This window comes from Octodon degus, unplaced genomic scaffold (assembly GCF_000260255.1).
Source record: "Octodon degus isolate 3935 unplaced genomic scaffold, OctDeg1.0 scaffold00021, whole genome shotgun sequence".
NCBI classification, from domain to species: domain Eukaryota; kingdom Metazoa; phylum Chordata; class Mammalia; order Rodentia; family Octodontidae; genus Octodon; species Octodon degus.
Window position 1 is genome coordinate 6,884,851 of NW_004524597.1, and position 20,750 is coordinate 6,905,600.

Consider the following 20,750-nt stretch of genomic DNA (forward strand, 5'->3'; position numbering starts at 1 on the left):
AAAAAAGGGGGGGGGAACAATATGAAGATTAAAGAGCCCAGCCAGGATTTCTCCAACTATGGTCCTCAAGCTTGGCTCCAAAACTACCTGGAGAACCATCTAAAAATAGATGGGCTCCTCCCTGCTCCACTAGTGAATACCCACAGTGCCCCCCAACAATACACTCAAGCTGACAACCAGGGCTTCCCAACATCCCAAGCATCATTCATATGCAAAAACTAATAAATTCCTGCTCTCAGACGGCCTCACTTTTTGTAAGAATACTGCACAAGTACCTGCCCACGTATACCTAAAGAGAACAGCTCAGGATGCCAAAAGTGTAAGACAAAATAGAACAAATGTACTCAGCAGTATCTAGGGAAATCTCAGCTCACAGTTGGACAAGATTAATTACGGGATTAGATCTGAGATATTGCAACTATATGAATTATGCTCTATAAATCAAGACCAGCACTCAGGATTGTCTGGTAAGGCTGGTGGATTCTTGGGGGAAATTTCTAGAATACAGGACTACAAAAATAAAGTGGCTTCTCATTGGGCTCTAAATTTGAAGCACAGAATGGAATGTTTGCCAGAGACAGTCCATCTGCCTCAGCCAAAAAAATGTAAATATGTAAATAGTTATCATATCTGTGTGTAGGGGGGTGATTTTTATATTTTAATGGCATGGGAGTAGGAACTAGAAGTCTCCTGGCTTTGAGACACTGTTGAAAGCTTCATTTTGCAAGTTAAAGACAATCTTTTTCCCAAGTCCTATTCTTTCCTCCTACCTCAAGGCTGTCCTTAAAAGCCATGAGTCAAGTGCTTAGCTTTTGTTGATTACTATGACATGGGAATTTTGCGCTAAGAGATTCTGATGTGGTCTGGGCATGAAGGAAGGCATTTGGTAGGACAGGACTTTCTCAGAGATACCATGTGAACATGGAGACAAAGTTATTCTAGCATGTGCGAAGTGGTAAGACCGCCCTCTAGCTCTGCGCTTGCAGGTTTTACAGCAGCACTTTCTGTTCTGTCCTCACTGCCCACTCCTGGTTAAAAGCAGGGCTTGGTGAGTCTCCCTCTAGGTTTCCATGTACTGAATATGCTTCCCTTGGAAAGCCATGTGGCCAATGGCCCCATGAGCATCACAGCCAGGAATGATTTGCACAGGACAAGTGGAAAGGATACACTGGTCCCATCGCCTCTAAACTTGTGTCAACTTCTGCATCAGCATAGGAAGTTTTAGAATTGGTGAGATTAAATGTCTCACAATTCACTTTACATGTAGTTTGGTTGTAATTCTCTCCATCAGGACATAACACAAGCCCAGGGGCTCCTGGGTTTGCAGTTACTGGTTCACTAATAAACTGAGGGTAGCAGTACACCCTTCTGTAGTTTAACTCTTCTTCCTTTTCCCAAGATCAACTCATCACCATCACTGCCCTGGTTCACATGAATGCTGATATGAGAGTAGGTCCTGATCCATACAGCATTCTCTGAGGCTTCCTAAAGTCCCATCTGTCCCAATGTTAAAGCTGAACTCTTATGTTTGCATCCATTTCAGTCATCTAGTAGGGCACGGCACGCACAGACTTTCACAAGGTTGACTATGTGGTCCAGTAGCTTGGACCAACCAGGCCAGCCTTAGGAAGCACAGCTGGGGGGCTCAGAGCTGCAGAAGGGGAGGCCGGCCTCTGCACAGACTCCTCAGTGCTGTCTACAGCCCTGATCCCAAAAACAAGTCAAATGGCCCCAGACCCAGACAAGAAGATTCTGCAGGGAAGACACTCAGAGGCTGCAGCTGCTTACAGGGCTAGGACCAATGCCAGAGGCCACAGGCATGGTGAAAAGTCCAAGCCAGAACCTATTCCCCACCAGGTCTGGTCTCCTCAACTCCAGCCTGGCACTGAAACACTTCACCACTGCACAGTGCTAGGAAAAGTCAAAAAGCAAAGGAAGGGTGGCCTGGGAAGAGGAGGAGTTATCACACACTCCTTAACCTCAGCAAGCCTCTCAGTGAGCAGGGTTCTACACAGGCCTGGGGTCAGGCTAGAAGGCAGGAGAACCTCATTCATCCCACTATTACTGATCATCTTCTGCCCCGTGTCATGCCCAACTGAGGCACCAATGACAAATCAATCAGACACAAGTTTGGCCTTGAAGACTCAAACAAGAAAGGATAGTGTTTGGCCAAGTGGAGCAGGAATGGCCTCCCACTGGAAGAAGTCCTGCATGACCCTGCAGGGTCAGAGTGCTGCAACCAGAGACAGGAAGGCGCAGAGCACAGGCAAGTCAGAAAGAGCAGTGCTCCGGGGGGGAGACTATGACAGGTCCCAGGTGGCATGTGAGAATGTCAGGCCTGGTGGGAAAGGGCCAGGCCAGGGAAGAGGTAACAATCTTGACACTTTCTACATCCGAGTATATTATTAGTCTATGGCAAACGGACCTCATCCATGTGAACATCCTGACCTGTGTGAGCAGATTCTAAGGTTCTATAGTGCTAGCCTCATTCCAGAATGTTTTCCCCTTGCCACTCTAAGTCCCCTCTGAAAAGCTTCTGAGTGGGGACACTTTGCCTTAGATTGTCTCCTGGGAATCAAGGAATGACCAGAGAATCTTTCACCTGCCTGGGACTGATACCTGGGCCCTGATCCCCATATCTCAGACTTCTGGTCTCAAAAACCCACTCCTCTGTCCCAGCTCCCAGGACAGTGACTAGGATGACACTTACCTTCTCAAAAGCAGCCAAAAGCACATGGGCATGGCCAGTTACTTCCACAACTGAAAGAGGACAGAGACCACAGAGCAGAGAGCAGTCAAGGCGAAGAGCAGGGCAAAGTGGACTTGCCACCTACCTGCCTAGCCTCCTGCACCCCTGTCCCTCCAGCACGGTTTCCCAGAGCCATACCTGAGGGCAACACCAGCACTTTCTCCAGAACTCACCCTCATCCCACAACAGCTCCTGGTCTCCCCAACCTCCCTGTCCTCCAATCTGCCACACATGGCCACTCCACAGCCCTTTATCCCTTTTGGAAGGGACTCCTCTTGCTGGCTGAGGGGGGAAGGATCCCAGGAATGGCCTCCTCCCTTCAGGGCCCACAGACAAAAGTCAGCAGGAAGGGGAAAGGCCAACACTGCTCACCATCTCCCTCATCCACCACGGCCTGGATGACCACTGGAAACACGCCCCGGTCCAAGTCAAAGTTCAGCTGAGAAGAAAAGGAGGTGACACTGGTCAGGACTCATGACAGTCAAACACCGAGATGGAGGAAAAGCTGGTAAGCAGAATGGCATCAGGAAAAGCTAAGAGGATGGGGACAAAATGGTGTCAACGACACTCAGTGTCAGGTAACCATCACCACTACTGTTTCCCAAGGTTGGTTTGTTTTTAATTAAAAACAGAAACTCTGTATGAATTAGGCAATAATGCCCCACTCCCTCCCCATACCCCCTAGGAGCCATTCTTTCCTATCGGTGAATGTGCCTCATTGTGAACATTTCCGTAGGTGGAATCACGCAGTTTTGGCCTTCTGTGGCTAGCTTCTTTTGAAGTTCATCCATGCTGCGGTGTATATCGTCATTTCATTCCTTTTCGTGATTGCACATTCTTCACCATACGGAAGGACCACATTCTGTCTGTCCATTCTCTGGGCTGTTTCCACATCACTGCCATCATGAACAGAGCTGTTATGATCACTAAATAAAAATATGTTTGAGTCTCTGCTTTGATTCTCTTAGGTGTTTCCCGTGGAGAGCTGGGTCATATCAACGCTGAAGTGTTAGAAGAAAGGCACCTGGCTTGGCTCTCACCAGAGTCCAAGAGAGAGCACACGGTGAGTGAGAAATCCAGGAGAAACCTCCTTGCTGTTCTTGTTCCCAGGTAAAAGATGTTCCGCTTGTAGCTCAAAAGGTCCATAAAAGTGAGCCTGGTCTCAGCTGTGGCTCTAGGCTCACTGTTGCAACAGACCCACCTTCCCGCTGGCACAGATCTAGGCCCTGCAGATCCTGGTCTTCACCCTTTGCCCTGCTGGCTACCTCCTGTCCGGGGCCTCAGAAAAGGCTTCCCTGAACCCCCATGTGTAGGGGGCCCCCAGTAAACACTGGCTCTTATCTTCTCCACATCAGCAAGCCCACTGTATTAGGCCAGTCACCAGGCGAGCCTCAGTCTACCTGACTCCTTGTTATACAGGAGCTGTGAAGGATGAAGCTTTGATTGCCATGAGCTATATCTGACAGACACCATGTATTTGTTTATTCTCAAAAAGATTTACTGGAAGGAAGGAAACTGGTTGTACAACCATGAGCATACTATAAAATACCAACCTATATATGTACATTTGGAATGAATGGGCTGTACGGCATGTGAATTATATCATGCAAAGCGTTAAAAACTAAAGAGCAGAGAATGGAAGCAACATCAAAATGAAAGGGTCCCTGGGGCCAGGGAGATAGCTCAATAGAGTAAGTGCTTGCCTGGCAAGTGCAAGGGTCTGAGTTCAATCCCCAGTTCCGCCAAAAAAAATAAAAGAATAAAAAAGAAAGGGCCCCAAGAGATGGAGGTAGGAGAGAAGGAAGGTGACAAAAACCAATGTAAGATGTTTTACGTACATGTACCAACTCCCAATGAAGGGTATAATTATTATGTCCTACAAATATGTACCAATTTAAAAAAAAAAAAAAAAAACAAGAGAAAAGACCAGTAATAGCAGTCCCAGCTCAGGCTCCTGCAGTGGGGCCAAAGAGCTGAGTCCTCCTCTCCCCTACCTCTAGGATTCCAAGAGCTGCCATACTTAGCTGGGATTGCACAGGCAGAGAGAAGTGCAACAACTGCCACTTTAAGACCACAAGCTCCACTCTCAACTACCCTATCCACACAAGAGAATCTGCAACCCAAGTCCACACAGGCTTGTCTCCACAATACTCCTGAGGGAAGGTCACAGGCTGGGTCATCATCACATGGAGCTCAGGAGACAGAGACCAATGTCCATGTGGACAGAACTGGCCAGCTCGAGGCATAGGTACAGGGGGCTGCATGAGGGAGTAAGGTGCCTGAGGGGCCCATCTACATCAGCAGAGAAGGACACTGGCTGAGAGGCACTGCACAGGGCCATACTCTGGACCACAAGGGAAAAGTCTGGTTCCTCACCTGTTTAGTGTGAGCAAACCTTGGCCCAAACCTCAGTTTCCCCTCTGCAAAAGGACAGAAGCCGGACACTGGGAATTAAGGCAAAGGGCAAAGAAGGGGAGCAAAGGGGTAGAGGAGACTGGCAACCCACCAATGGGCCTCTGAAAAGGACTGTAAGTACAGACAGAGTTGGCCATACCATAATTTAGAAAAAGAGTAAAAATAAAAGGGTTAAAAGAATGCCATCCAGTTTTAATGGACAGTGCTGTACTGCTGTCCTGGGCTGACAGCAATGTAGGAATCCCTTCTTTTTGCCCCCACAAAGCCTACACTCAGGGGCTGAAGTCAATGTAGCAACCACATCCTCTTATTTCCCAGAACCAATGATAATGCTGAGGCTCCATTTTCACCCCTCCCAAAGCCAGGACCCAACCACCTTGATGGCTGCTCTGACACCAGGCACCTTGGTCCCTCTCCTGATACCACTCCTAGCACTCACCAACAGGGAGGACTTCACCAACAGGCCCCAAACCCATGCCCTCCCCATGGAAAGAACACAGGAGAGGAAGGGTTCTGCCAAGAACTACCTCGTCATCCTTCCACTCAGAGAAGTCAATCTTGAAGGAAGGCAGTGAGAAGTGCTGGCTTACTCCCCTCTTATAGTGGATGGTCTCCGACTGCAAGGCCGAACTCTTGGGGCTGTACCTGGGGTAGCAGAGAAGAGTGAGACCACTGCAGTGTCAAAGCTCATGCTCACTCTTGGGCCTTCCTGCCTGATCTGGCCAGAGTGCCCTTGCTCCTCAGAGGGCTCCCACAGCTTCTCTGCTGGCCACGTGGCTCTGCCCAATCCTGCCTGGTGACAGTTTCTTCCAGAGCTCACACCTGCCTGATTCTTCTACTACCTTCCCAGACATGGGACATCTGTCTATTGGGCTTTTTGTTTACGTTTTCTGAATGAATATAGTACATAGACTTCCCCTTCCAGCCCTCACACTCGATCCCTGCACCCCTGCTCCAGAAGAGCCCCCTGGAATGGCTCTTGTTTTCATCAACATTATTATTATTATCATTATTATTATTATTTTAAATTTTAGGGAAGGGTATATAGGGTGTTCAGGGTCTCACTACTAGATCAGACTTAAGAGTGATCCACCTGTTTACAGCCTCCCAAGAGCTGGCATTACAGGTGTACACCATCACACCCAGGCTCAATTACTATCTCAGTGTGCCCTGGGGGCGGGGCCGGAATGGCAGGCCTAGGGATCAAACCCCCAGCCCCTGCGCCTGCTTGCAGGTGCTTTAATCCACTGAGCTATTGGGCCGGCCTTTGGGATGACTCTTGAATTGTCCATGCACAGCACCCAAGCAGTAGCCACTTACACTCTGCTCTTTCCCTTTCTAAAGCTGTCCCACCACCAACACATAGGTGCCACATCCCCTGAACACCACACGGCTCCACTACTGTTTTACTGAGTCACACAGAGACTCAGAGGACACCAGGTGGTCTCCATTTTCTTGCTTTTCCCAGAAGTGCTTTAAGAATCACTTTGCTACACGCATCTCACATCCCACACATGAGAATCCCTAGAGCAGACTCCTAGCAAAGAACACCTGGGTTCTAGGATACCCACATTTCCAGTCCTGACAAACTCTGGTATCCTCCACTCAGAAATCCAACACACAACCCTTAACACTTCCTCTGTCCCCTACACCTTCCCTGTCTTGGGGATTATTTGGGTCTTCGGTACAAAGAACACTCTCTAGACTCTAGGAGGCTAGGGATGACACTGTCATGTGCACAGAGAAGAGAGACCCTGCCTTTGTCATCATACTGTGGGAGGGAGCTCAGGAAAGAGGCCCCAGCCATGGAGGCTGCTTTCAAACAGACCTAGGTCTTCTCTCACAGTTGAACACATCCCTTTTTCTGAGCCTCCATTTCCTTGCTATGAGAAATGTGAAGGGGGTCAAGGAAGGACCAGAGTGCTACCTGCCCTCCAAACCAAGGAAAGAACATTTCCAGTTGGCAAGGGTCTATGTTCCCAGGCATGGCACCCTAGTTTAGGTCTCCTTGTTTCTTTGTCCTATTGAATTGGTTTTGTCATTACTAAAGCCAGCAAGTTGGAAGGGGCAACAGACCTCAAGCCACATCTCAAAAAGGGATAAATGTGGCAGTTCTACTGTTATCCAGGGGAGCACAACCCAAGGATAACTGTAGCTGGCCCACTGATTGTCTCACACAGCACACAGAGCAGCAGAGCTATATGGGCTACTGAGATGAGGGTGGTAAGCCACTTGCTTATACCAGACCCATTGGACTCTGACTCTCATTCCTTTCGCGGATATCTCCAGGGCACCTCCCCAGAACCTGAGGCTCCTCCCCATTTGGCTGAGCCCAAGAATATCTCAGAACCTAGAGGTGCTCCTAGCCAACCACCATGGTGTGGAATCACATCAGAGGCCCAAGGAGGGCAGACATCGGAGCACCACACTGCCCCAGGCTTCAGCAGGGCAACACGAGGTACAAGCAAGGGCAGAAGGACTCACACTGGTCACTCTACTCCTGTAACTCTGAAGTAGTTTATATTAAATATATACTCATGTATCATTTTGTGCCATTAAAAAAGTAGTGGAGCAGGGTGTCATACATCTGTAATCCTAGCTACTTGGGACACTGAGACAGAATGATAGCAAGTTGAAGAAGGCCAGCCTGAGCAACTTAGAGACCCTGTCTCAAAATTTAAAAAAAAAAAAAAAAATTAAAAGAGATGAGAGGTAGTTCTGTGCTTCATGGGATCCTTCCCCCAAAAGGGAACAAGCGTTAAGTGTTTGAGAGCCACAAGGAAGACTATCAAGATGAAGGTCCCTGCTTCCTGAGCACCGCTGCTGGAGAGAGAGCCCAGGACCAGAGTGCAAGAGGAACAATGGGGCCTCTGGTGGCCTCCCCTGGTGGAATGCTCCTTAGGAAGCCCCACTACGACTGCCTCTACCAGCAGCGGGCTTCAAGCACTCACATGGGCCTCTTAGGAGCACCTGCATGGGTGACACCAACCCCAGGGGAGAGGCCCCAGCCACTCTCATTCCCATCTGAGAAAGCTGAGGCACAAGCTATTGCATGTCCTAAGCTACTTGGCAGGTACAAAGCAAGGCAGCACTCAAAGTCACAGCTCTCAGCCCCACCCAGATCCAATCCTGGCTTGTCTGTAAGCCCACCTGGGCCTTGAGGGGCCTGAGAGGCTTAGGCAGCCCTGCCATGGTTGTGCTGAAGTTAAAGGTTGCAAACTTCTGGGGCCAGCAGGATCCTCATTTCAGCTAAACCTCTCAAAAAAAAAAAAAAAAAAATCTCCCAAAGCTCAAATGTGGTTTTATGACATAATAAAAAATATATATATTTGGTCTCTGCCTCTGTTTCCAGGGACAGAACTCCCAATCCCTTGCAATTTCCTGGATGACACAAACACTTCAGTTCTAAGGCAGTAATTCTGGTGAGCTCTTAGAGAGGACTGGCCACCAAAAAGACCAAGCCATGATCATAGGCTTGGAACTTTCAGTCCTATACCCCTTCCAGAAAGAAGGATCACAGACTGTATTAATAACTGATAAAGCCTACCATGAGCAAGTCTCAAACAAACCCAAAGGGCAGTGGAAGTAAATATGCTTAATATATGTAAAGACCTTAGTTCAATCCCCAGCACCAAAAAGAAAAAAAAGTGAAGTGTTCAGAGCACAGTATGAACAAAGAAATCTATCTATCTATCTATCTTTCTTTCTTTCTTTCTTTCTTTCTTTCTTTCTTTCTTTCTTTCATGTATTTTAGGGAAGGGCCTACAGGGTATTCAGGGTCTCACTACTAGATCAGACTTGTAGTGATCTGCCTGTTCACAGCCTCCCAAGAGCTGTGATTACAGGTACACGTCACCATGCCCAGTCTCAATTGCAGTCTCAGTGCACTCTGCAGGCAGGGCCGGCATGGCAGGCTGGGGATTGAACCTCCTGCCCCTGAGCCTCCTTGCAGGTGCTTTAATCTGTTGAGATATTTGGCCAGCCTTCTTTCCCTCTTTCCTTCCTTTCTTTCATTCTTTAATTCATTCATTCATTCATTCATTCATCTCTTTGCCTCTTTGTTTCTTTCATGTATTTGGTACAGGGTTTCACTATGCAGCTTGGTCTCATAGTAACCCTCCTGTTTTCAGCCTCCCCAACTCTGGGATTACAGGTATGCACCATTGCGCCCAGTCTTGATGGCTTATCAAGCCCAGGGGCAGGGCTGGGGATCAAACCTGGTCCTTGTGCTTGCCTAAGTAGGCGCTTAGTCCACTGAGCTATCTTGCCAGCCTTTTCTTATGTTTAACAGTATAGATACGCTGGGCATGGTGGCACATGCCTGTAATCCTAGCACTTGGGAGACTGAGGCAGGAAGACTGCTGCAAGTTCACATCTAGCCTAGGCTATGAAGTCATCAGTTGGTGGCCAGCATAAACTGCAGACAGAGACTCTATCTCAAAAAGACCGAAGGGGGCAAAACACGCCCCCCCCACCTCCATATGAGCCAGTAACAGTACTAGGCATCTATAATACCTGCACTAAGGAGGCTGAAGCAGAAGGATCACAAATTCAAACCCAGCCTGGGTTCAGCAAGTTCAAGGCTGGCTAAACTACACAGGGAGACTCTATTCAAAAAAAAAAAAGAAAAAGAAAAAGAAAAAGAAAGAAAGCTCACAAATGACACCTGAGCCCCAGAGCCTGAGCAGTTGGTTGTGCCAGGGACTCACACTGCCATGCCATTTAGGAACTCCTCCACTGCCTGGCAGTAGATGGTGATGGCCACTCGGGCGTCGGCATCAAAAGTGAATTCCAAGCTGTAGAGCACTCGAGGCTTCTCGCCACCCTCGGTGAGACTATCAGCATCATCTTTGTACCTACTCAAGGAGGCAGAGGAGGCAAAAGTCAGGAGTCATAGCATAAAAGCAAGCTGTGTGTACGGCCACAGGCCTCTGAATCACCTGCTTGCACACATTTTTTCTAGCACATTAGAGCCCCACTCCCTGTTTAGACATAAGGTGAATAATTCAGGATCTGCTTCCTTTTCTTCCTTTTGGCTTAGAAATATCCCAGATCCCTTCAGTCATACAGTTTTAAAGCACTTTCTCAACCTATTGACATCTGGAGTTAGATCATTCCTGACTATAGAGTGTCTGGGCAATGCAGAAGTGCAGCAACTTCTCTGACCTCTGCTCAGTTGTCTGCAGACATTGCTCAGGGTCTCTGAGGCCCAACTGCCCAGATGAGAACTCCTGGCTTGAAGAATCAAGTTCCTGCTTATGGCCTCTGATGCCACACACGGGAGCAGAGATTGAGCCTACTCAATAAACCCTCTACTTCCAAAGCATTGAGCTAGAACCTTTATACCCAATGGACTGTGGTCTGGGACCCCAGCAAGACAGGACAGAGTTACCTCACAAGTCGGAGGGAGTCTTTGCGGATATTCACCAGGCTTCTCAGTGTCTTCACAGGCTCATGGGGAGCAGGAGTGACATAGGGAAACTAGAAGGCAAAACCCACAGTGATTCCCTGTGACTCCCTGGGGACCAGGAGAAGACAAGAAACAGGGATCATAGGAACAGTGGTCCCAGATCCCTAAAGACAGACATTCTTGGGCTCTGGCCTCCACATGAGGACAGTGCTGGACACCAGGTATATGATTTGCATTACTCTCCATTTCCACTGAAGGAAACCATGGTCAGGCAGGCAGCAGATGGGCTGGGACTAGTGGTGTCCCAAGTGATCTGACCAATGAGCTTCCATCCTAAGCTGCATGAAGAATTAACCCTTAGCAACTAACCAGGCTAGAGAAATCCCTAAGGGAAGTGGTCAAGGCTTGGTCTCAAGCTTTGCTGCTGCTGCTGGTAGGATGAGCTCTTATTGCTGCTGGTGGAAAAGGAACAGATACATACCCCAACACCTCACCCACCGGGGCCTGAGCCCTTACCTCCAGCTCTGCTCTCAAGCCAAGCTACAGAGCCCTACTTGCCTTCAGATTCACAGCCTGCCGGGGGCCTGGCACAGGGTACTCCAGCCCCACTGACTTCCTGATCCTCCTGGAGGCTCTGCCCCAATCTACCACAGCTCAGCCACAATCTTGCTACCTATTCATCCAATGTTTTCCTCTCTGGTCTGCACCACACATAGACACACATGTGGACAGAGGCAAGGTCTGACTTCTGTTGTCAGCCCCAAAGAATCCTAGGCACACACTCTGTGTGTGGAATAAACAGATAGCAATGCTTGAACATGCAGTTCTCTGGCAACTACTCAAAAGCACCTAACAGCTATTTCCATTTCTCTGGGAGGTGGGGTCACATCTCATGCCTGCTATTTTAGAGAATGTGGGTGTTCTTTTTGCTTTTCAAAGAAAGTTATCCAAGAGGCCTGCAATCAGCGTGTGACTTTCTGTAGCCTGGAGGGAGGCACCAGTCCATGAATGGCTGCTCTGTCTCTCAATGACCCATCCCAGCTATGTGACCTCTTACTGACAGTACCAGGACACACTCCAACTCACATGCCTATCCAGCTTTGCTCAGCTGCAATTCTGCCCTTTTGGAGGTGACTCGGTCCCTGTACATCTCCGTAACTAGATGCTGGCAGGGCCTCCCAACCCCAAAGTCAACAGCCAGCCTCAGGGAGACCCACCTGGACAGGGCGGCTGCCTAGGAAGTTCAGATCCATGTTTTCTCCAAAGAGGTAACCTTCAGGGTGAGGGGTGTCAAACTTCTCACCTCCCATGAAAAAGTGTGAAGCAAAGTAGTTTCCTGTTCAAGAAAGGAAACACAGTTGTAAATCATGAGGCAGCCACAGCCCAGGAAAAACATGTGGTGACCAACAAACAGCTCCTAAAGAAGGCTGCAAGAAGCTAGCATAGGCTGGGCCTGCGGGTTGTCCCTCTAACTCTGCTACAGCCATTCTGGCTTCAGCCCTAGCCTTTGCACACCACCAGCTTCAACACCTAAGTCTCTCCTGCTTATAAACCCAGCCAGTTTTCAATTCCAATATCATTTCTTTCTGTGGTTGGTTGGGCTCTGGCCACCATGAAGACACGTCCAAGTCCTAGCCCATATCTGTGCATGTGACCTCATTTGGATATATGGGTTTGGTTTATTTTCCAAACTTCTGACAACTCAACCCAGGGTTTCCCAGTTGGTAGAAAGCACTCTTATCACTGTGCTACATCCCTAGCCTTTTCTTAAAGTTTCTGAGGCAGTCTTCCTAAGGTCACTAAGTTGCTCAGTCTGAACTCAAACTTGCAATCCTCCTACCTCAGTGTCTCAGAATAATAGGATCACAGGTGTGCATCACCACACCCAGACAGAAATAGGGTCTTTGTAGATATGATCAAGCCAAGATAAGCTCCCATTTCCAAGGGGAGAATGACCATGAAGGCCCATGCTGCTGGGCAGCTGAAGTAAGATGAAGTCTGGGAATGCACCACTGAATACAGCAGTATCACAGTAACCTATCACTACAATAGCCCTAAAATCCTAGAATTATTCTTTTAGTTTATACACGTTATTACATTCTTAGTCACTTTCCTTACTGTTGACATAATATCTGACACCTATAATTTAGTGGAGGAAGGTTTATTTTGGCTCACAGTTTATAGCTGACTGGCTCTAATGTACAGTAGAAGGGCCTGGGCAGAGGAAAGTTGCTCTGACCCAAGGCATCCAAGAAGCAGAAAGCAAAGGGCAGAGGACAGAAGGGAAATATGGTACACGCTTCCAGGCCTTGCCCTGTGTCCTGCCTCTCAGACCAGGTTTACCCGTCTCACAGCAAGTGAGCAACATTACAATCCAAACACTTTTCAAAAGCCTGCCCTTTCACAGCATGGTGGTTTGGGGGCCTTATATAGCACCTGGACCTCAGGATCTTTGTACTTGCTGTTGCTTCTGCTTATGAAGTTTTGCCCCACAGGCTCTGCCTTAATTCTCCACTTCACATCCCTTTCCAGCAAGGCCTTTCCTGACCGCTCCTTTGAAATCTGTGATTTCTACTCCCAATCTGCTTGTAGAACAACCTCCCCCTTTCCCACCACAGTTTTATTTTTCTCCATAGCACTCTCAGTCCAACGGACCACATCTTGGAGGCTCCAAAGGCTCAGTGCAGTTTTAGGTTTCTGTAACCTCAAAGGAACAAATGCTACAAACTAAAGACTCTGGGTTAAGAGGTAACAGGTATTACTGCAAACATGTGCCAATAATATTTTTTAATTAAAAAAAAGAAACCCATTATTCTATATAATGCCCTTAAAGTAACAGGTAAACTAGGTAGGGTTACACACACCTATAACCCCAGCACTGGAGAAGCTAAGGCAGGATAATCACAAGTTTTAGCCTGGCCTGACAACTTGGAAAGATCCTATATTAAAATAAAAAATAAATAACAAAGGGCTGAGTATTTAGCTCAGTGGTAGAGCATTCCAGAGTCTGATTCCTAGCACCACACACACGAGAAAAAGACAGTAGGTAATTATTACTTTTTCTTTTATTTATGTTTCATAAAAGTTTTCTACAACAGACATGAGATATGACTGAAATATAGGTAATTATTTAAGTTTTTTAAAAACTTTATCACAGGAAAACATATTGCCATTAATGCCCCTCAAAATGCTTTTCTCTTTCTTGCTTCAAAAACATTTATCCCAGGACCACAAGTTCAAGGTCAGCCTGAACAACCCAGGCTCAAAAATTGTTTTAAAAAGGAATGGTGGTGGGCTGGTGAGATGGCTTAGTGGTCTAAAGCACCTACTTGGAACAAGCTAAGCTAAACAAAGCACAGGGACCCTGGTTCAATCCCCCAGCACCACATGCCAGCCAGCCCCGCCCCCTGGTGGGCTGAGCTGGCCACACACAGACACAAAATAAATAAATATTAAAAAATTATATATTCATTAAAAAAAAAAAAAGGAATGGCGGTGAAGCTCAGTTGTGAGGAGTATAAAGAGGAATGTATAGTGGTGGGGAAGATGGAGAGCACTTGCCTAGTGTGAGCCAGGCCCTGGTTCAATCCTGTATAACTGCACCAAAGAACATAGGAAAAGAAAGTGTTCTTCATAGTGTCATTTTGCAGCCATGCAGATGAAGCCGGAAGTATGTGCTTCATTAGGTTGAAGAAGGTGTTAAAAACGTTTTGTCTATTAGTAGGGTGCAAAAACTTCCCTAGGTCCCATAATAAAATTCTTATACACACACACACACACACACACACACACACACGCACGCACACACGCAAATCCAGTTTATCAGAGACCAGAATTTGGGACCCACCAGGTCAGAAGTTCCTGGCCTAGATCCTTGATAGAATTTGCACCTAAACTCAAGCCTTGGGATTCCCCAACAGCTACCACACCTACTGCCTTTTTCTCGTGTGTGTGGTGCTAGGAATCAGACACTGGAATGCTCTACCACTGAGCTAAATACTCAGCCCTTCGTTATTTATTTTTTATTTTAATATAGGATCTCACCAGCTCAGACCTCCTACAGAAAGGCCATCCTGGGCAAAAGGCCTTCTCCCCTCCGTGCTATGAAGGCAGAGAGAAGAGCCCCACACAGATAGACCTAGTCTTCTACTGACTGTGGCACTGGGATGTACTAGTCCCTGTGAGGCCTGAAAGCTACCTGTCCCACGAACATGGGTTCCTCTTCACATTCCAGGTACTCTCTGCCCCAACAGTGAAAATCCCTGCACCTGGCCTAAATAAGCCATTCTGCATGGCCCTGCACCCACCTCCCTGTCCATTTACTGAGGCCTGGGAGCCTTCTTCATTCCGTGCCCAGCAGGATACCCCCTGCCTTGGGATTCCATGAAGTGCCATTTGCCTCCTCCCTGTCGCTACCCTCCCACCTCAATTCTGAATTCACAGCACTATCTCTGCTCTGCCCCATTTATCGGCTGTTTACATGCTGTCCTCCCTCCACCTAAGACCAAGATCACTTAAAACTGATTACTGTCCTATATCCCTATGACACCGCACTGGCCTCCACGCAGGAAGAGCTCTACAGGTACTCACCATATGAGGGAGGGTGGAGGATACTGTGACTACTGTTTGACAATTGAGGAAACTGAGGCATACTAAGGTCAAGTAACCAACCCACTGAGGTCACACAGCCAGGGAAAGTAATGTCCTCACTGAAATCCACTGACCTGTGCATGTTCAACCACATCAAGGCAGACCATAACATTAACAAAGACACCCAGCGCATCCAGTACAGGACCCATGGTGCGATATGGCTGGGCTGCCTCAGTCATCACTCCCAGTGTGGAGATGGGCAGCAGGAAAAGCCACCAGGTGACACCCAGGGCTGAGAACAGCTCACTGATTCCACCCACTGAAAATTCACATTCTCTAATAGGTCAGATATTCCCCAGTTATCAGCTTTCTTTCCTAAATTGCTAACACAATGCCACTAAATCCAGCTGGACCCAACCTGTAAAGGAAGAATATCACACATCCTGGAAGCGTAGTGTTCTCCAAGGCCAGACACCGGACCAGGTCACCAGGAGGGCTGCGGCCTCACCTTCTGCAGACAGTCCACATGGCTAGCCACGCTGCTCGTGGATCCCGACAGCACCTCCCTGCTTGTCATCACTGCCCCGGCCTCACCACTCTGTCTCAGGATCCTAGCTGTAAGTGGGGGGCCAAGCTGGCCACAATCCTGACTTCTCATCTGCAGACTGGAGCTAAGAGGTAGAGAGACTCTGGGTCCTGCTGCCATACTAATTAAACTGCCTTAGCTCACAGTACCCAACCACAAGCTGAGGACAACTGTGACTAAAGCAAAGATTCTGGTCCCTGTTTTTCCAAAGCCTGAAGTCACCTATGGCAGAAGGATGCATCATGTCCACCCTATACTCTTTTCTGGAAAAGGACCTGTCTTTTAGTCACCTTTTTCAATGCTGGGACAAAATACCCAACATTCACAACTTAAAGAAGGAGAGGTTTATTTTGACTCACTTTTTTCTTTCTTTCTTTTTTTCCGGAACCAGGGATTGAACTCAGGCCCTTGCGCTTGCCAGGGAAGCGCTTATTCTACTGAGCCATCTCCCCGGCCCCTTGGCTCACATTTTAGAAGTCTTACTCCTTACATAGTTACACAGGCTGGGCTGAAGGGCCAGGGCAGGGGAAAGCGGCAGCCATGTCACAGCAGCCAGGAAGTTAGAGTGTGAAGGAAAGAACCAGAGAGGAAGAGAGTCTTCCAGGTCACACACCCAATGACCTGCCTCTTTGGACAGGACCTCACCTCGTAACAGCAAGCCAGCTACAACACTCCCATAATCCAATTACTTTTCAAAAGCACCATTCATGAAGTTCTTAAGGGACACCTAGATAACCACTGTAACAATTCCATTACCTCCAGAGTGGCCCTAGCTACCAAGGGCATAGGAAAAGCTAGAACATTACAGGGGCAGCTGACAGCCAATGGGACATTTCTTATTCACTAAGCACCAAGAGGGGACAGGAGGTATCACATGCTGCTGTTACCCATTTGCCCTCCATCTAACAAAACAAAACAGAAGAGCGAGTCTAGAAGGCTGCAAGGGACAAAGCCCAAGAGCTGGGAAGCCAAACTACACGTAACCCTGGAGGCATTTAGTCTGGAGGCTGTACACGCAGGAGCCAATAACTATCTGGGGTCTTGCAGGAAGTGCAGGACATTTTCCAGAAAACTCTATGAAAAACAAAAGCCCCACTGGGTGAAGCGAAGGCCCCACCCTGCTGGCTCCTTAGATGCAGAGTCTCACCCAAAAGGAGCCTGGGAAACTTGAGGCCTCCAGGATTTTAGTTAGGGAGCTGGGGCTTCAGCCAGAGTAAGCTCCTGGGCCAGCAGGGACCAGACTCCTATCTCTGAGCTCCAAAGCCAGTTTCACCCCACCACAGCTGGGCCAGTTGCCCCTACGTTGGAAAATTCAAACCATAGAATACGAAAATTCAAACCATAGAATATGAAACTGATTTTAAATTTTTTATGGTATCTTTATTGCAGAGTGTATTGAAAATAGCAGGCCTAAAACAGAAGGGAAAGAATACACATACCTCACAACTCCCAAAAGAAAGAGTGTCATCACCCTGGGAGGTAGGCCCAGCCTGGGATAAAAGATCCACCCAAAGCCAGCAGACTTCACTCCTGATGTTCCAGGAACCTCAGCCCCCAGTCTCTAATTTCTAGAAGGCAGGACTAGTGGAAAAGAACTAATGCCGGGCGTGGTGGCGCACACCTGTAATCCCAGCATTTGGGAGGCTGAGGCAGAAGAATCGTTGCGAATTCGAGACAAGCATGGGCTGCGAAATGAGCTCAAGTCCAGCTTGAACTGCACAGCGAGACCCTGTCTCAAACAAACAAACATAAAACTGGCGATCATCCCAGGGAGTCAGGCACTGGAAGGCAATGGTCACCATGGAAGCCTATGCTCAGCTGTGTCTGGACACAGAAATGTGACCCAGGAGGTTCTGGGTCCTCTAGTGATGATTTATAGCCAGGCCAAAGCCAAGACTCCAGGGGAGCTGGAGATAGATTGGGGGGGTAGGGGCATGACACTGAAGGTCAGGGCCAGGTGTGCTCTTCCATTGAGCTGCATTTCCAGCCCTTTTCACTTTTATGAGACAGAGTCCTGGAAACTTCCCAGGGTGACTTCAAAACTGCAATCTTCCTGTCTCAGCTTTCCAAGAAGTGAGGATTACAGGTGTGGGGACAATTCCAGGGAGTTCCCCAGTTCTTCCATACTGAGGCTCAGCCACCAGAGTCAGTAAAGCCACAGAACCACATCCTATCTGCTTGTCCCCAGAAAAGGATGCACTCAGTTCCTCCCAGAGTTTTTCAGTGTTGACTATCACAGGTAAGAGAGAAAAAAAAATTAGGTGCTCTCCTGGAAAGAGGATAAATTTGCTTTTTGGAACAGGGTTCTTGCCTTCTTCCTACTTCTTAGGGCCCCAGGAATACCCAGAGAATGGCAGAGCATCCCCACCCCAGGCAGAGGGACACTGGGAGCCAATCTGCTTCACAACTTCAAGAAACAGAAGCTGCATCAACTTCTCTGGTTGAACAGAGAAACAGTCTGTCTCAGAAACTGCCCCAGTATCCATGGGCTGATGGCAGACAAACAGAATGTGGGTTATCTATGCAGTGGGCACTTACACAGCATAAAAGGAGTGAACAATAACAAAAAGGAATGGAGGGCCGGGGAGATGGTTCAGTGGAATAAGCGCTTCCCTGGCAAGCGCAAGGGACTGAGTTCAATCCCCGTTTCCGCCACACTCACACATCCTCACAGGTGCATGCACACTTGCACAAGCAGACACATGTACACACAGGATGATGGGTGAAGCTTCTGATTTCCTTCCTCCACCACTTTTCCTGGTGACTCAGTCCCAGTGTGACCACCTCAAAAGCCAGAACAGACCAGCTGGCATTACTGTGCATGGTGAACACAGTCCTTCTTTAAGAGCTCAGCTGTGATGTACTCACACCTGCTTTGGACCTTGGCCTAGGAACCAGATGTCTGTCTGACAGAACGAAGGCAGTGCCTACACAGGTGTCAGCTTTCACATCTGCATCAGGCAAACAGGGCCAGCTGTGCAGGCCAGCCAAGCACATAGCCCTTGCAGCTGTTGCCACTGATGCGATAACTGACTGGCACCAGCCTTTCACAGCCCAGTGACTGAATCAGTGTTAGAACCAGGTCTCCACTTCCCAATGCTCCCACACTTTCCACTTTGACAAACCCAGAAGTCTCAGATTTGGAGGACCCAGAGGCAGAGCCCAAGTGGGAGGGCAGCATCATGGGCATCCCCAAGACCATACAGTAGTGAGGCACTGGCCCTGCCACCTTGCTTTCTCTACCCCACAGCAGGAAAGACAAGGAGAAAAAACCTTCAACAGGCCCATAATACTATTTCAACAGGTACTGTTAACTCTGCCCAAAATGGAGGCTTCCAGAGAGACTGACTCAGACTGGCCTCTTACAACTATCAGTACCCTCACAGCCGCATGCAGGCAAGCGGGCAGACCTGGGACTCTAAGCCATGAACTTCTTGTGTGATCCTGACTCACACCCACCTCTGGGACTCAGTGTCCCCATGTATAAGTAAGGATCTGTAACAAAAACAGTATTCCCCAAACTGCAAGCCCGGTGTCATTACTTAAGTACATAATTGTATTTAATATTTTAATCAAAAACAACTTTTAGTTTAAAAATTATGAGAAAGGAACTTTATATCACTACTAGGCTGGGAAAACTAGTATTATTTTCCAGAAGAAAGGAAGAATCTAAAAAAAGTAGTAGAACTAGACACAGTGACAAACACCTGTAATCCTAGCTACAGAGGGTGAAGCAGGAAGATCCCAAGTTTGAGGGCAGCCTGGGCAACTTAGTGAGACTCTGTCTCAAAAAAATAAAGGGGGGCCAGGGATATGGCAAGCACAAGGTCCTGAGTTCGATCCCTGGTACCACCAAAAAATAAATAAATAAATAAATAAATAAATAAAAAAGAAGGTAAAGATCCCCTAGGGAAAGGGCTGGGGAGATGGCTCAGTAGAATAAGCACTTCCCTGGCAAGCGCAAGGGCCTGAGTTCAATCCCCGGTTCCGGAAAAAAAAAAAAAAAAAAAGATCCCCTAGGGAGAGACAGACCATGCTCATGGATGCAAAGAGTTTGCACTGAAAGATGGCAATTCTCCTTAAATTGATCTGCACATTCAATGTAGTCCCTATCAGAATTAAACTTTCTTATAGAAATTGACAAGAACTTGTAAGCTTTATACAAAATTATCTAGTATTAAAGCAGAAAAAGAAAAAAACAAAACAAAACACTTGCTCCCAAACAGGAGTCCTCCCTGCTTCAGCATCCCTCCTTTTGGCCTTCAATAAGCCTTTTGTTCTCTGTTAAGTTTCTGTTTCCCCACCCCAACCCCAACTAATATAACTTCTTATTTCTGTCTCAGCTATTTGCTAAGAAGGTGGAATCCACTGCAACTTTCTTGGCCAATCACGTAACCTGTAATTTATCTTAGTTATATGCTAAGAGGATGAAATTCAGTGTAACTTTCTGTCCAGTCAACTAATGGCAAACACTCTGTTCTTCTGCCTCCTACTTGGTTGTAAATCCTGTAACCAAGGATTTTGGTAAAGGATCCCAGTCAAGCCCACTGGTGTGAATAAAGCTGTACACATGCCTGCAAAACCCTGGTGCCACTTGGTTTGTTGGTCTTGGTATGCTGCAATGCTTATTGGGAGATGTAAACACTGTCTAGGAGCTGTAAACTTTTTTTTTTAATAAACTGTAATACTACAACACTATACCCAAAACAATTCTGAAAAAAAAAAAAAAGAATAGTTAAAAACTTGTGCTAGCTGACATCACAATTTACCATCAAGCTTCAGTAAACAAGCCACGTACTATTAGTATAAAGGCAGACAAGGGTTTTCAGATCTCAGCACTGTGGATGTTATGAGGCCAATAATTCTTGGTTGTGGGAGGCAGCTCTGTGGTATCTACTCACTCCACGCCAGCACCACACATACACACTCCCCCATGACAAAACACGGCTTCTACCACCCTAGAGGGCAAAATTATCCCAGCTGCGAAACATTGGTACAGA

The 20,750-nt window shown here is 47.6% G+C and overlaps 1 protein-coding gene across 1 annotated transcript in view; it reads right to left on the bottom strand.

Moving 5' to 3' along the window:
• Mgrn1 (mahogunin ring finger 1) overlaps window positions 1-20,750 on the bottom strand; it is a 44,507-nt gene that overhangs the window by 15,694 nt on the left and 8,063 nt on the right. The window contains exons 2-7 of the mRNA XM_023711398.1: window positions 11,792-11,910; window positions 10,557-10,645; window positions 9,874-10,020; window positions 5,692-5,809; window positions 3,122-3,188; window positions 2,711-2,760 (exon numbers count right to left, since the gene is read on the bottom strand). Of these exons, the coding sequence (XP_023567166.1) occupies window positions 2,711-2,760; window positions 3,122-3,188; window positions 5,692-5,809; window positions 9,874-10,020; window positions 10,557-10,645; window positions 11,792-11,910 (590 nt within the window). The remainder of the gene's footprint in view (window positions 1-2,710; window positions 2,761-3,121; window positions 3,189-5,691; window positions 5,810-9,873; window positions 10,021-10,556; window positions 10,646-11,791; window positions 11,911-20,750) is intronic.